General features: G+C 48.6%; 2 protein-coding genes across 3 annotated transcripts; both read left to right on the top strand.

Moving 5' to 3' along the window:
* The first annotated feature begins 154 nt into the window (after positions 1-154).
* Positions 155-3129, top strand: Aup1 (AUP1 lipid droplet regulating VLDL assembly factor). Of its 2 annotated transcripts, XM_048352809.1 has the most exons (12): positions 155-323; positions 400-537; positions 616-766; positions 952-1136; positions 1335-1407; positions 1513-1586; positions 1804-1870; positions 1975-2077; positions 2200-2319; positions 2423-2538; positions 2725-2843; positions 2945-3129. In XM_048352809.1, exons 1-12 carry the CDS (start codon positions 274-276, stop codon positions 2979-2981), a joined length of 1233 nt encoding a protein of 410 aa, XP_048208766.1. In that variant the 5' UTR covers positions 155-273; the 3' UTR covers positions 2982-3129. The 2 variants fall into 2 exon arrangements, with proteins under 2 accessions (XP_048208766.1, XP_048208767.1); XM_048352810.1 differs by lacking the exon at positions 2945-3129 and having other exon boundaries at positions 2663-2804.
* A 490-nt stretch (positions 3130-3619) lies between these two features.
* Positions 3620-10608, top strand: Dqx1 (DEAQ-box RNA dependent ATPase 1). Its single transcript, XM_048353573.1, has 12 exons — positions 3620-3860; positions 4555-4805; positions 5044-5237; positions 5670-6057; positions 6421-6654; positions 6743-6842; positions 6935-7093; positions 7175-7366; positions 8720-8839; positions 9240-9430; positions 9744-9934; positions 10144-10608. The coding sequence occupies exons 1-12, from the start codon at positions 3632-3634 to the stop codon at positions 10298-10300; spliced, it is 2406 nt and encodes an 801-aa protein (XP_048209530.1). The 5' UTR covers positions 3620-3631; the 3' UTR covers positions 10301-10608.
* Positions 10609-10936: the final 328 nt, after the last annotated feature.

The following is a 10936-nucleotide window of genomic DNA, read 5'->3' as shown; positions in this document are numbered from 1 at the left end:
GGTACTTGAAGTCCCCCTGAAGTGCACGCTGGGACCCAGGGCTCCCGCAGACCGACTCCGCCCCGCCGCATGGATGCCGGGAAATGTGGTCCCTACGGGACTCGGGTTGTGAGGCGGCCCAGAACTCGCGAGGCATGCTGGGACCTCTAGCCCTTCCGGGGCGCCTTCCGGACTCGGGCTGCCCAAAGACTCCGCCTTCCCAGGAGGTCCTGCGGCCCGGAGTGAAGATGGCGGCGGCGGCGGCGGCGGCTGGCCTTCCCTGAAGCAGCTGTGATGGAGCCTCCCCCGGCACCGGGGCCGGAGCGGCTCTTTGACTCGCACCGGTAAGAGCTCCGTAGGAAACAAGCAGGCCGGCTCCCGTGCCCTCCGGCCCCTCATCACCTCGCCTCTCGCCCTCAGGCTCCCGGCGGACGGCTTTCTGCTCCTCGCGCTGCTGCTCTACGCGCCCGTCGGATTCTGCCTCCTGATCTTGCGCCTCTTTCTCGGGATCCACGTCTTCCTGGTCAGCTGTGCGCTGCCAGACAGCGTCCTTCGCAGGTGCCGAGTCCAGCACCCCAGGGGTTTCTGGGCCGGGCCCGAGGAAGACCGCATAGTCAACACCGCCTGTGTTCTCAGGTTCGTGGTACGGACCATGTGTGCTGTGCTGGGGCTCGTGGCCCGGCAGGAGGACCCCGGACTCCGCGATCACCGTGTCAGGGTCCTCATTTCCAACCATGTGACACCCTTTGACCACAACATAATCAACCTGCTCACCACCTGTAGCACCGTGAGTGGTGGGGGTCGAAGCCGAGAGCGCCCCCGGGTGGATACCTGGCCTCACCTCCACTGGCCCTAGTTTCGTTTGGGGGATGTTGAGCCTTACCCCTAACTCCACTCATTTACCCCATGTCACCCCTACTCCCCCCGTCATTTCATCCTACTCTTTTCTTCTTGCTTTCCCTCCATTCTTAGCCTCTACTCAATAGTCCTCCTAGCTTTGTGTGCTGGTCTCGGGGCTTCATGGAGGTGGATAGGCAGGGGGAGTTGGTGGAATCACTCAAGAGATTCTGTGCTTCCACGAGGCTTCCCCCTACACCTCTGCTGCTTTTCCCAGAAGAAGAGGCCACCAATGGCCGAGAGGGGCTCCTACGCTTCAGGTGAGTAAGCACAGGTATCTGGCTCTAACTGAATAGGTGGTCAAGCCCCTATCCTGCTCCCTCCCTAGTCCATTACCTGTCTTCCCACTTCCAGTTATTTCCTAGATTCCCTAACTCCCCATTTATCTGCTTACACTGTTTGACAGTATGAGCTGCTGAGCTAGTTGAACACCTATCCTATTCTCTTTTCTCTTCTAGTTCTTGGCCGTTTTCCATCCAGGATGTTGTACAACCTCTTACTCTGCAAGTCCAGAGACCATTGGTCTCTGTGGTAAGCGTGTGTTGGACAATGTTGGACAAAGAATCTCTGGGATTTGGAAGGGAAGGTTTCCACCCAGAGCTCTGGCATAGGCTTCACTTCATGCTCTCTCCTCAGACTGTGTCAGATGCCTCCTGGGTCTCAGAACTGCTGTGGTCACTTTTCGTCCCTTTCACGGTGTATCATGTAAGGTACTAACTGTCCTCACTTCTTAGTGGTGTGGAAAGAGCTTACTTCAAGATCAAAGAAGTAGTTGCCTCTTCTCTGTCCCTTTGTAGAAAGAATGTTAAGGTTCTACCATAGACAATACTCTTTACTAATCTTACCCATGGATAAAGGTACCAAAGTAGGAAGGGAATGACAGCCTGTCTTGGGTGGCCCAACATGGCATTGGATTGTTTTTTGCAGGTGGCTTCATCCTGTTCATCGCCAGCTGGGGGAGGGGAATGAGGAGTTTGCATTCCGTGTACAACAGGTGGTAGTCTACACAGGCAGGGTGGGAGTGGGACCCCTCCTTTGGGAGAGGAGGGAAGGTAAAAATTTTGAGATCTTGACATATGATTTTACAATTCTTTATAGCTGGTGGCCAAAGAATTGGGCCAGATAGGGACACGCCTTACTCCTGCAGACAAAGCAGAACACATGAAACGACAAAGACACCCCAGATTGCGCCCCCAGTCAGGTGTGTGGTCTCTACACAAAGTTTTTTAGGTGTCCCCCCCCCAATTCCTGTGCTAATGAGCCCCTCTCCTAGTTTTCTACTTAGCATATTTCTAATCTGACTTTTTTTTTTCTTTCTTGCAGTCCAGTCTTCTTTCTCCCCCTCTCCTAGCTCTTCTCCTGATGTGCAGCTGGCAACTCTGGCTCATAGAGTCAAGGAGGTTTTGCCCCATGTTCCACTGAGTGTTATCCAGAGAGATCTGGGTATGGGAAAGGGTGGCCTCAGAGTGACAAACAGGGAAGAAAAGTGGGTTGTGAAGGAAGCAGATGAGCAGGGAATGGACATTCCTCCTTCCTGTCTTCCTAGCAAGGACTGGCTGTGTAGATTTGACCATCACTAATCTGCTTGAGGGGGCTGTAGCTTTCATGCCTGAAGATATCACTGAGGGAACTCAGTCCCTTCCCACAGCATCTGCCCCAAAGGTGAGACCCAGGAAGTAATCAAGTCCAAGACCTAGGGGTAGGTTGGGATAGTCTACATACTCCCTCTCCCTGACACCTCTTTTTGATCCTGAGACCCTAGCACAGTGCCTCTCTTGCAAAGTAGGCATTCGATGCGTGTTTAATGATGATGACTTCGCAAGCCCTCTGACATTGTGATCACCTCAGTTCCCCAGCTCTGGCCTGGTGACCCCTCAGCCCACAGCCCTAACATTTGCCAAGTCTTCCTGGGCCCGTCAAGAGAGCCTGCAGGAGCGCAAGCAGGCACTGTATGAATACGCACGAAGGTGAGGGGCTGCGAGTACAATCAATAGGAAGCAATAAGTTGGAGGACTTTATGGAGCTAATTCAACAAAGCCTACACAATGTCTCTCCCCATGTCCCACAGGAGATTCAGAGAGAGACAGGCCCAGGAGGCTGACTGAACTCAAAGGAACACATGGCACCCAGAGCCGCAGGACCGGAGACTGGGGGCAGCCCTCACCCAACTCACAACAGGCCGGATGAGTGGGTGGTAAAAGGGAGGGATGGGGCTCCCCCAATCTCACATTAAATTCAGGGTTTTCACTCAAAGTCTCTGTTGCTTCTCTGGATTTCAAAGCCCCTTAAATAAGTTCCTTTTCCCATGGTTGGAGGGTGTGAGTGAGGGTTTCCTTTTAGGTTTTGGAGAGATGGTCACAATGGAACACTCTGGAAAGACCTCATGCCAAGAGATGAGTGATGCTAAGAAAGTGTTTTTTTTGTTGGTGTGTGCCAGTCCTGGGACTTGATCTCAGGGCATGGGCACTGTCCCTGAGTTTTGTGCTCAAGGCCAGCATGCTACCACTTGAGCCACAGCTCCACTTACAACTTTTTGGTTGTTAGAGATAAGAGCTCCAGGGACTTTCCTACCCAGAGTGGTTTCAAACTGTGATCCTCAGATCTCAGCCTCCTGAGTAGCAAAGATTACAGGTATGAGTCACTGGAACCAGGCATTAATAAGAAAGTGTAACAAATGGAGGTAGCAACTGGATCCCAGATTGAGTGTTAAACTTATGTTTTGTGAAGCTGCCATTACAAAACTACAAGTCCCATAATGCCTTTCACAAACACAAGACCAGCAAATACTCTAGTGACCAACACTTGTTACCTATACGTTTCCTGGATAAGTTATAGTGGAACAAGTAACCCCACCCTCAAGCAAGCTTCAGGATTGGAGGTGGAGCCAGAATTTACCTTTGTACTTCTGGCTACTCAGGGTTGGTGTGACTGGTGGGGTGGGTCCAGAACTGGCTGCCATCCTGACTGCTCAGAGCTCCAATCAGGTTTGAATCCAGAATCCTTTTGGCCCTTTGTCCACCTCCTCCTGTTATTTTTTATTTTCCTCTAGATCCTCTCTTAGGCTGCTACGTCTTATAATTCTTTCTTCCGGATCCCTGTAGTAGTCATAAGGTCTTTACCACCCAACTACAGACAGGGCAGAAGTCCACTTCCGGAGGTTCCTTTGAAACACCCAGCACTGTTTGTTTTTTTGTACCCCTGCCAGCACACACCTCTAAATCCTCACTAAACATGGATGTGGGGAGCCAGGTACCTGACATCCCAAGTGATGTGGTCGTTTTCCTAAGGCCATGCCTTCCCAGATTCTCCCCTTAAGAAGGGAAAATCTAATCTTGGTATTATGTTCTCATTCACACTTGCCTAGAATCAGCCCTTCCTGGGTTCTCATTCTACTGCTGACTATGAATACTGGGGGTAGGGAGGGGGGTGGTTGATTGATTAATTGGTTGGTTTATTTTGGGGTTTTTTATTGTTTGGTTTGATGCTAGTGCTACGGCTAGAACTTATGTCCATTAGCATTTTCCCCCTTTGCTAGTGTTCTACAAATTGAGCCAGCACTGTTTCTTGACAAGCAAGAAATGGATGGCCCCGGGGCATTAGTGCCTAAGAGGTTAAGGATAGAGCCAGGACTGTGTCAGTCTCAGATGTGAAACCTTATGACTGCCCTACTTTCTATAGGTCTTAAAGCCATCATGAGCTCTCAGCCTCTGAGGCTTGCAGAAGAATTTACCCTAAATCCTGGAGAGTCTGAACTGGCTGTGAACCCCTTTGATGGGCTCCCCTTCTCTTCTCGCTACTATGAGCTCCTTGAGCAGCGAAGAGCCTTGCCCATTTGGGCTGCTCGCTTCATCTTCTTGGAGCATTTGGAGAGCAGCCCCAGTGGAGTGGTGTTGGTATCTGGAGAGCCTGGGTCTGGCAAGAGCACCCAGGTGGAGGGAAATTCTGCGAGTACATAAAGGGAGGGACTGAGGAATTGGTTTTTCCCTGGACATGGGGGTGGGCTACGTGGGGGAGGCAGACAAAGGGAGATAGGTGGGTTAAGCTGGTGCCACTGCTGGCAAAGGATCGGGGAACTCCACAAGGCACAAGATTAAGCTTATTATAGTTCCCCCAGCTCTTTTGACTGAAGTCCTGTGTCTTCTGACTGGTTGTCCTTCCCTATCCTAGATTCCTCAGTGGTGTGCAGAGTTTGCTCTGGCCAGGGGATTCCAGAAGGGTCAGGTTACTGTTACTCAACCTTACCCTCTGGCTGCCTTGAGCCTGGCTTTTCGGGTTGCTGATGAGATGGACCTGAGCCTGGGTCATGAGGTTGGATATAGCATCCCTCAGGAAGACTGCACAGGACCCAGCACCATGCTCAGGTGGGGCCCTATGCAAGCCTAACCCAAATCTAATACCCAGATGGAAACCAAAACATTAGAAATCTCATGCACCAGTTTGGAATAAGCCCAGCTGTCCAGCATCTTACCATTCCCTCTTAACTTGCCCTTTAAATCATGTGTAATACAACTGCCAAGCCAAGCCATTGAAACCCAGCTGAAGGTCTCAAAGGCTCACTCTCGTTTTCACTGTGAAAATCTTGCTTCCAAGCTGGAGTATAGTTTATGAACCAAGAGGTTCCAACCAGCCTGAAGGTTGTGGGGTCAGAGTTAGGAATTCACATCTCAGGAAGTCAGTTACAGTAACTTTTTCTGACCTTGATAAACATCTAGATCCCATAGGGAGAAGTTCCTGAACTGCTAGGGCTTGTCACTGGCGACACTGACTCCTCTGCTCATTACCAATGTCAACAGGTTCTGCTGGGACAGGCTGCTTCTGCAGGAGGTGGCTTCCACCCGGGGCACTGGAGACTGGGGTGTGCTAGTGCTGGATGAAGCCCAGGAACGATCCGTGGCCTCAGATTTGCTCCAGGGGCTGCTGCGAGATGCCAAACTGGGAAACCTTTCAGGAGATACTAGACTGGTTGTGGTTACTGACCCAGCTCTTGAATCTAAGCTCCAAGCCTTCTGGGGCAATCCACCTATTGTGCATGTACCCAGAGAGCCTGGTGGGAGTCCTGTCATCCCTGTCTACAGGGACGCTGTCCCCACTGATCGAGTGGAAGCTGCATGCCAAGCTGTGCTTGAGTTGTATCAGAAGGGGGCTCCAGGAGATGTGCTAGTGTACCTGCCCAGTGAGGAGGTAAAAAAAAAAAAAAAAAAAAAAAAGCAAAAGGAAGTACTCATGTATACCATCTTCCTGTCCCAGGAATGGGAGTAATGCAGGTTAGAAATCGCTGAATGGTAATGTTTATTCTTTTCTGGGGTCTTTGGGAAAATACCAAAGATTTCCAGATAAAGAGATCCCCCACCAACTTTTTGATTCCTTGTGATGTATAGGTTTGTGGCTCAGTGAACTGTTGAAATTATACCATCACCAACTTTATAAGTCTGCATGTTACAGAGTGAAGGGTCATAGCTTTCATCAATTTTTCAGAGGCATGTATTCCCCCCCCCCCAAACTCTATAAAAGGTAAGAATTGCTCAATACCCCATCCTTTCCTAGGAAATTTCCCTGTGCTGTGAATCCCTGTCCAAGAAGGTGGGGATGCTCGCTCTCCCAGGACCTCCACCACGGGTGCTACCCCTTCACCTAGGCTGTGATCAAGCTGTTCAGGCTGTGTATGAAGACATAGACATGGGTGCCTGGAAAGTCGTGGTCACTCATTGGCTGGCAGACTTCTCTTTCTCCCTACCTTCCATCCGACATGTCATTGATTCAGGACTGGAGCTTCGCAGTGTGAGTGAGAGATGAGACGGTATGGGGTCTAAGATAGAAACAGCACACTCTGATCTTATCTTGGCCTTGGTTGGGGATTGGACAACAGGTTTATAATCCTCGGATCCGAGCTGAATCCCAAGTCTTAAGACCAATTAGCAAGTGTCAGGCAGAGGCACGAAGACTGCGGGCAAGCAGATTCCCACCAGGTAAGAACCGTGGCTTCCAGATCCAACATTAGAAGAATCCCAGCATACAAGTCCTGACAAAGCTATTTCCCTAGGTCTTTTTCCCCCCTCAGGATCCTGCCTCTGCCTATATCCTAAGTCCATCCTAGAACTAGAGGCTTCTCCCCTGCCCCATCCCAGAGTATGTGAAGAGAACCTGAGTCCTCTGGTGTTACTACTAAAGAGAAGACAGATTGCAGAGCCAGGGCAGTGTCACTTCCTGGACCGGCCTGGTGAGCACCTATCCTGCCCAAGAGCTGCCTTCCACCACCCAACTCAGACCTCATGCCTTGTAAGCCCTGTTTCCTCATCAGCTCCAGAAGCATTGATGCAGGCCCTGGAAGACTTAGACTATCTGGCAGCCCTAGATGATGATGGAGACCTGTCAGACCTGGGAGTCATCCTGTCCGAGTTCCCCCTACCCCCTGAGCTGGCCAAAGCTCTGCTGGCCTCATGCGAGTTTGATTGTGTGGATGAGATGCTCACCCTTGCTGCCATGCTCACTGGTATGTTTATAGTTTTAAACTACAAGAGGGGTTGGAAACTAACGCTTTGTTATCAGAGGTGTTTTGCAGTGCTGAGGATCTTATCCAGGGTTTCCCACATGCTATGCCAGTGGTTGGCTACTGAACTACACCTTAGCTCCTCAATGGAGTAACTCACAGCTATGAATCAGTGGCTCTTTGTTTTGTTTTGTTTTTTGCCAGTCCTTACCTCCCAAGCCTGAATTAGCTGCCCTCCTCTTTGCTTCCAGAATACCATATACACATATCTTTCTTGCTTATCCAGTCTGTTTACTTGGTGGTCTCTCCTACTAGGCTCTAATCTCTTTGAGGGCAGAGACTGTCTTTCATTTGCAGTCATCTCTCAGTATCAATGCTCTGGAGGTTGGTTCTAGGACACACACACACACACACACACACACACACACACACACACACACTGCCAAAATCTGCTGCTTAAGCCTCTCATGAAAATGATGTAATGTTGTATAAAACGTATGCATCTTGGGCTGAAAATGTGGCTTAGTGGTAGAGTGCTTGCCTAGCATGCATGAAGCCCTGGGTTCTATTCCTCAGCACCACATAAACAGAAAAAGCCAGAAGTGGCACTGTGGCTCAAGTGGTAGAGCTCTAGCCTTGAGCAAAAGAAACTCAGGGACAGTGCTCAGCCAAGCCCCAGGACTGGCGAAAAAAAAAAAATTATGCATCTCATCTATACACATTACCTAATTCATGCCATCTGTACATTACTTATAATGCCTAATACAATGATATATATTATATGTTTAAGGAATAATGACAAGAAAAAGGTATGTATATGTTTGCATCTGTATATACAGATACAATTTTTTCTGAATAATTTCAGTCCACAGTTGATTGAGTCTATTGGTGCAGAACCTACAAATATGAAGGGCTGGAAACTGTATATAGTGATATTAGAACTAGGGAAGTGAAAGGGCATATCAAAATCGAGAGACAAAGGATATAAAGACAACTCCAAAAGCAATACTTGCAAAACCATTTGGTGTAAACCAACTGAACAACTCATGGGGGGATAGGGAGAGGGAGGGAGAGGAGAGGGGGAAATGAGGGAGGAGGTAACAAAAAGTACAAGAAATGTACCCAAGGCCTAACATATGAAACTGTAACCTCTCTGTGCATCACTTTGACAGTAAATACGAAAAAAAAAATATGGAGGACTATTTTTATCCTCAATTTCTAACAAAGTACACAGCACCTAGAATTTATCAATGATTTTTGAATAAAGTCCACAAAGAAACTTCTGCTTTTTGAGTATTCCACCTGTGTTAGCATCGTTTCTCATTCTCCCAAACCATCTTCCTCTTCTGCCTCCAGCCGCTCCTGGATTTACTCATCCTCCACTCTGTGCAGAAGAGGCTGCCCTGCGCAGGGCCCTGGAACATGCTGATGGTGACCACAGTTCTCTGATCCAGGTTTATGAAGCTTTTATACAAAGTAAGTGGCCCACTCTGTAGGATTTCGCCAAAAGTAAAACGGGCCAGGTGTCGGTGGCTTACCCCTGTAATCCTAGCTCCTCAGGAAGCTGAGATCTGAGAATTGTGGTTCAGAGCCAGCCCAGGCAGGAAAGTCCATGAGTCTCTTATCTCCAATTAACCACCAGAAAACTGGAAGTGGTGCTGTGGCTCAAAGTGATAGAGCACTAGCCTTGAGCTGAAGAGCTCAGAGGCAGCTCCCAGATCCAGAGTTCAATCCCCATGACCAACAAAAAGAAAAAAAAAAAGTAGACATTATGCTGACATATGTCTATGCTAGGAAGAAGAGGCATTTGGTCATGGGTCAAATTCTTTCAGGGTCTCAAGCATTTTTGCTGTAGCTGAACCCTTTCCTCTCCTAGGTGGAGCAGATGAAGCTTGGTGCCAGGCTCGAGGTCTAAATTGGGCATCACTATGCCATGCCCGTAAACTTCGAGGAGAACTCTTAGAACTCATGCAACGAATCGAACTTCCCTTGTCACAACCAGCCTTTGGATCTGAGCAGAATCGCAGAAATCTTCAAAAAGCACTGCTGTCTGGATACTTCCTCAAGGTTAGGGGAAATGGTTGGAGAGAGGGTAATAAAAGGAACAAAAGGCAGAGGGAACGTGTATAGCACACTACCTCTAAAAGCGAGATCCAGGTGGTCATTCAAAAGGTTCTTTAGAACCAGGAGAGACTTCTCTTCTGAGTCTTTGGGGACAAGGAGTTCTAGGTAATGCCATATGCTAGACACCAGACAACACATACAAGTAATGCTTTACTGTTACTTTTCCTTACCCTTACTGTTTCTCTCTCAGCCCCTCCTTACTTTTCCTGCCTCTTTCCTTCTACTTATTCTTTCCATATCTTCATCTTTCAATGAGGTGGCCCGAGACACAGATGGAAGTGGAAATTACCTGCTCCTAACCCACAAACATGTGGCCCACCTCTCTTCATACTGCTGCTACCGAAACCGCCGGGCTCCAGCCAGACCGCCACCATGGGTGCTGTACCACAGTTTCTCCATATCCAAGGACAACTGCCTTTCCATTGTTTCTGAGATTCAACCTCAAATGTGAGTTCGTAGATGCCCACTGCCCATTCCTCTCCCTGGGACCTGAACTAAAACCGGGAAAGAGAAATTAGAGAAATTTAAGAAGAGGGGATATTAGTGGTTTGCTATGACATGGTTTCAGGAGGATTTGTGGAAGGGTTGGTGGAAAGCTCAATAATCTGATGTATAAGAGAAGATACAAATCATCTAATTATCACTGTCTCTGTCAGGCTGGTGGAGTTGGCCCCTCCATACTTCCTGAGCAACTTGCCCCCCAGTGAGAGCAAAGACCTCCTGAACCAGTTAAGGAAAGAACTGGAAACATCAGCAGCAGAGAGTGAATCATCCTCCCCACCAGAGTTCAGAGATGCTTGTGTCCTGCAGTGACTGCCTGCCTAAAGACCAGAGCTGAATCTGGAGTTGTGCTCAATGGTAGAGCACCAATCCTACAAGCTTGAAGGGCCTGAGTTCAAACCTCACTACTGAAGAAAACAAAAACAGAGTTGGCTCTTCTGGTGGCATTAGATCTCTAAGCAGCCAATCAGATTTAGAAGCACAAAACGTAAGGTCAAATGTAAATTCTAGATTCTCTGTCCCAAGAAATGGTAGACTAGGAGAGAAGGAAATGGGGTAAACAACCATCTAGAAAAGAACCCTTTCCTTAGTCTTCTCCTAGTTATTGGCATGGAAATAAAATGTTTTACTTCACCATTTTATGCCAAATTCATGACTCTGTACTCTTCTTTGGTCTTGTAATGCCAGGGCTGGAAATGTGGCTTAGTGGTGGAGTGCTTGCCTAGCAAGCATGAAGCCCTGGGTTCTATTCCTCCACACCACATAAACAGAAAAAGCCAGAAGTAGTGCTGTGGCTCAGGTGGTAGAGTGCTAGCCTTGAGCAAAAAGAAGCCAAGGCAGTGCTCAAGCCCTGAGTCCAAGCCCTAAGACTGGCAAAAAAAAAAAAAATGTATAATGCCAAATTTGATTTTTGCTTTTGCAACACTATATTACGACAGCCATAATGAC

Source organism: Perognathus longimembris, chromosome 8 (genome assembly GCF_023159225.1).
Source record: "Perognathus longimembris pacificus isolate PPM17 chromosome 8, ASM2315922v1, whole genome shotgun sequence".
In the NCBI taxonomy this organism is placed as follows: Eukaryota; Metazoa; Chordata; class Mammalia; order Rodentia; family Heteromyidae; genus Perognathus; species Perognathus longimembris.
The sequence above is the reverse complement of the archived record's forward strand: the minus strand, read 5'-3'. Positions and strand labels throughout refer to the sequence as shown.

Excerpts from the sequence above, each read along its gene's own strand:
- Aup1 (XM_048352809.1), top strand. The coding sequence starts at position 274 with ATGGAGCCTCCCCCGGCACCGGGGCCGGAGCGGCTCTTTGACTCGCAC. Across the intron at positions 324-399 it reads CGGCTCTTTGACTCGCACCG|GCTCCCGGCGGACGGCTTTC; the intron begins GTAAGAGCTCCG and ends TCTCGCCCTCAG. Across the intron at positions 1,137-1,334 it reads GAGGGGCTCCTACGCTTCAG|TTCTTGGCCGTTTTCCATCC; the intron begins GTGAGTAAGCAC and ends TTTCTCTTCTAG.
- Dqx1 (XM_048353573.1), top strand. The coding sequence starts at position 3,632 with ATGCCTTTCACAAACACAAGACCAGCAAATACTCTAGTGACCAACACT. Across the intron at positions 5,238-5,669 it reads GGACCCAGCACCATGCTCAG|GTTCTGCTGGGACAGGCTGC; the intron begins GTGGGGCCCTAT and ends CAATGTCAACAG. Across the intron at positions 8,840-9,239 it reads TTATGAAGCTTTTATACAAA|GTGGAGCAGATGAAGCTTGG; the intron begins GTAAGTGGCCCA and ends TTCCTCTCCTAG.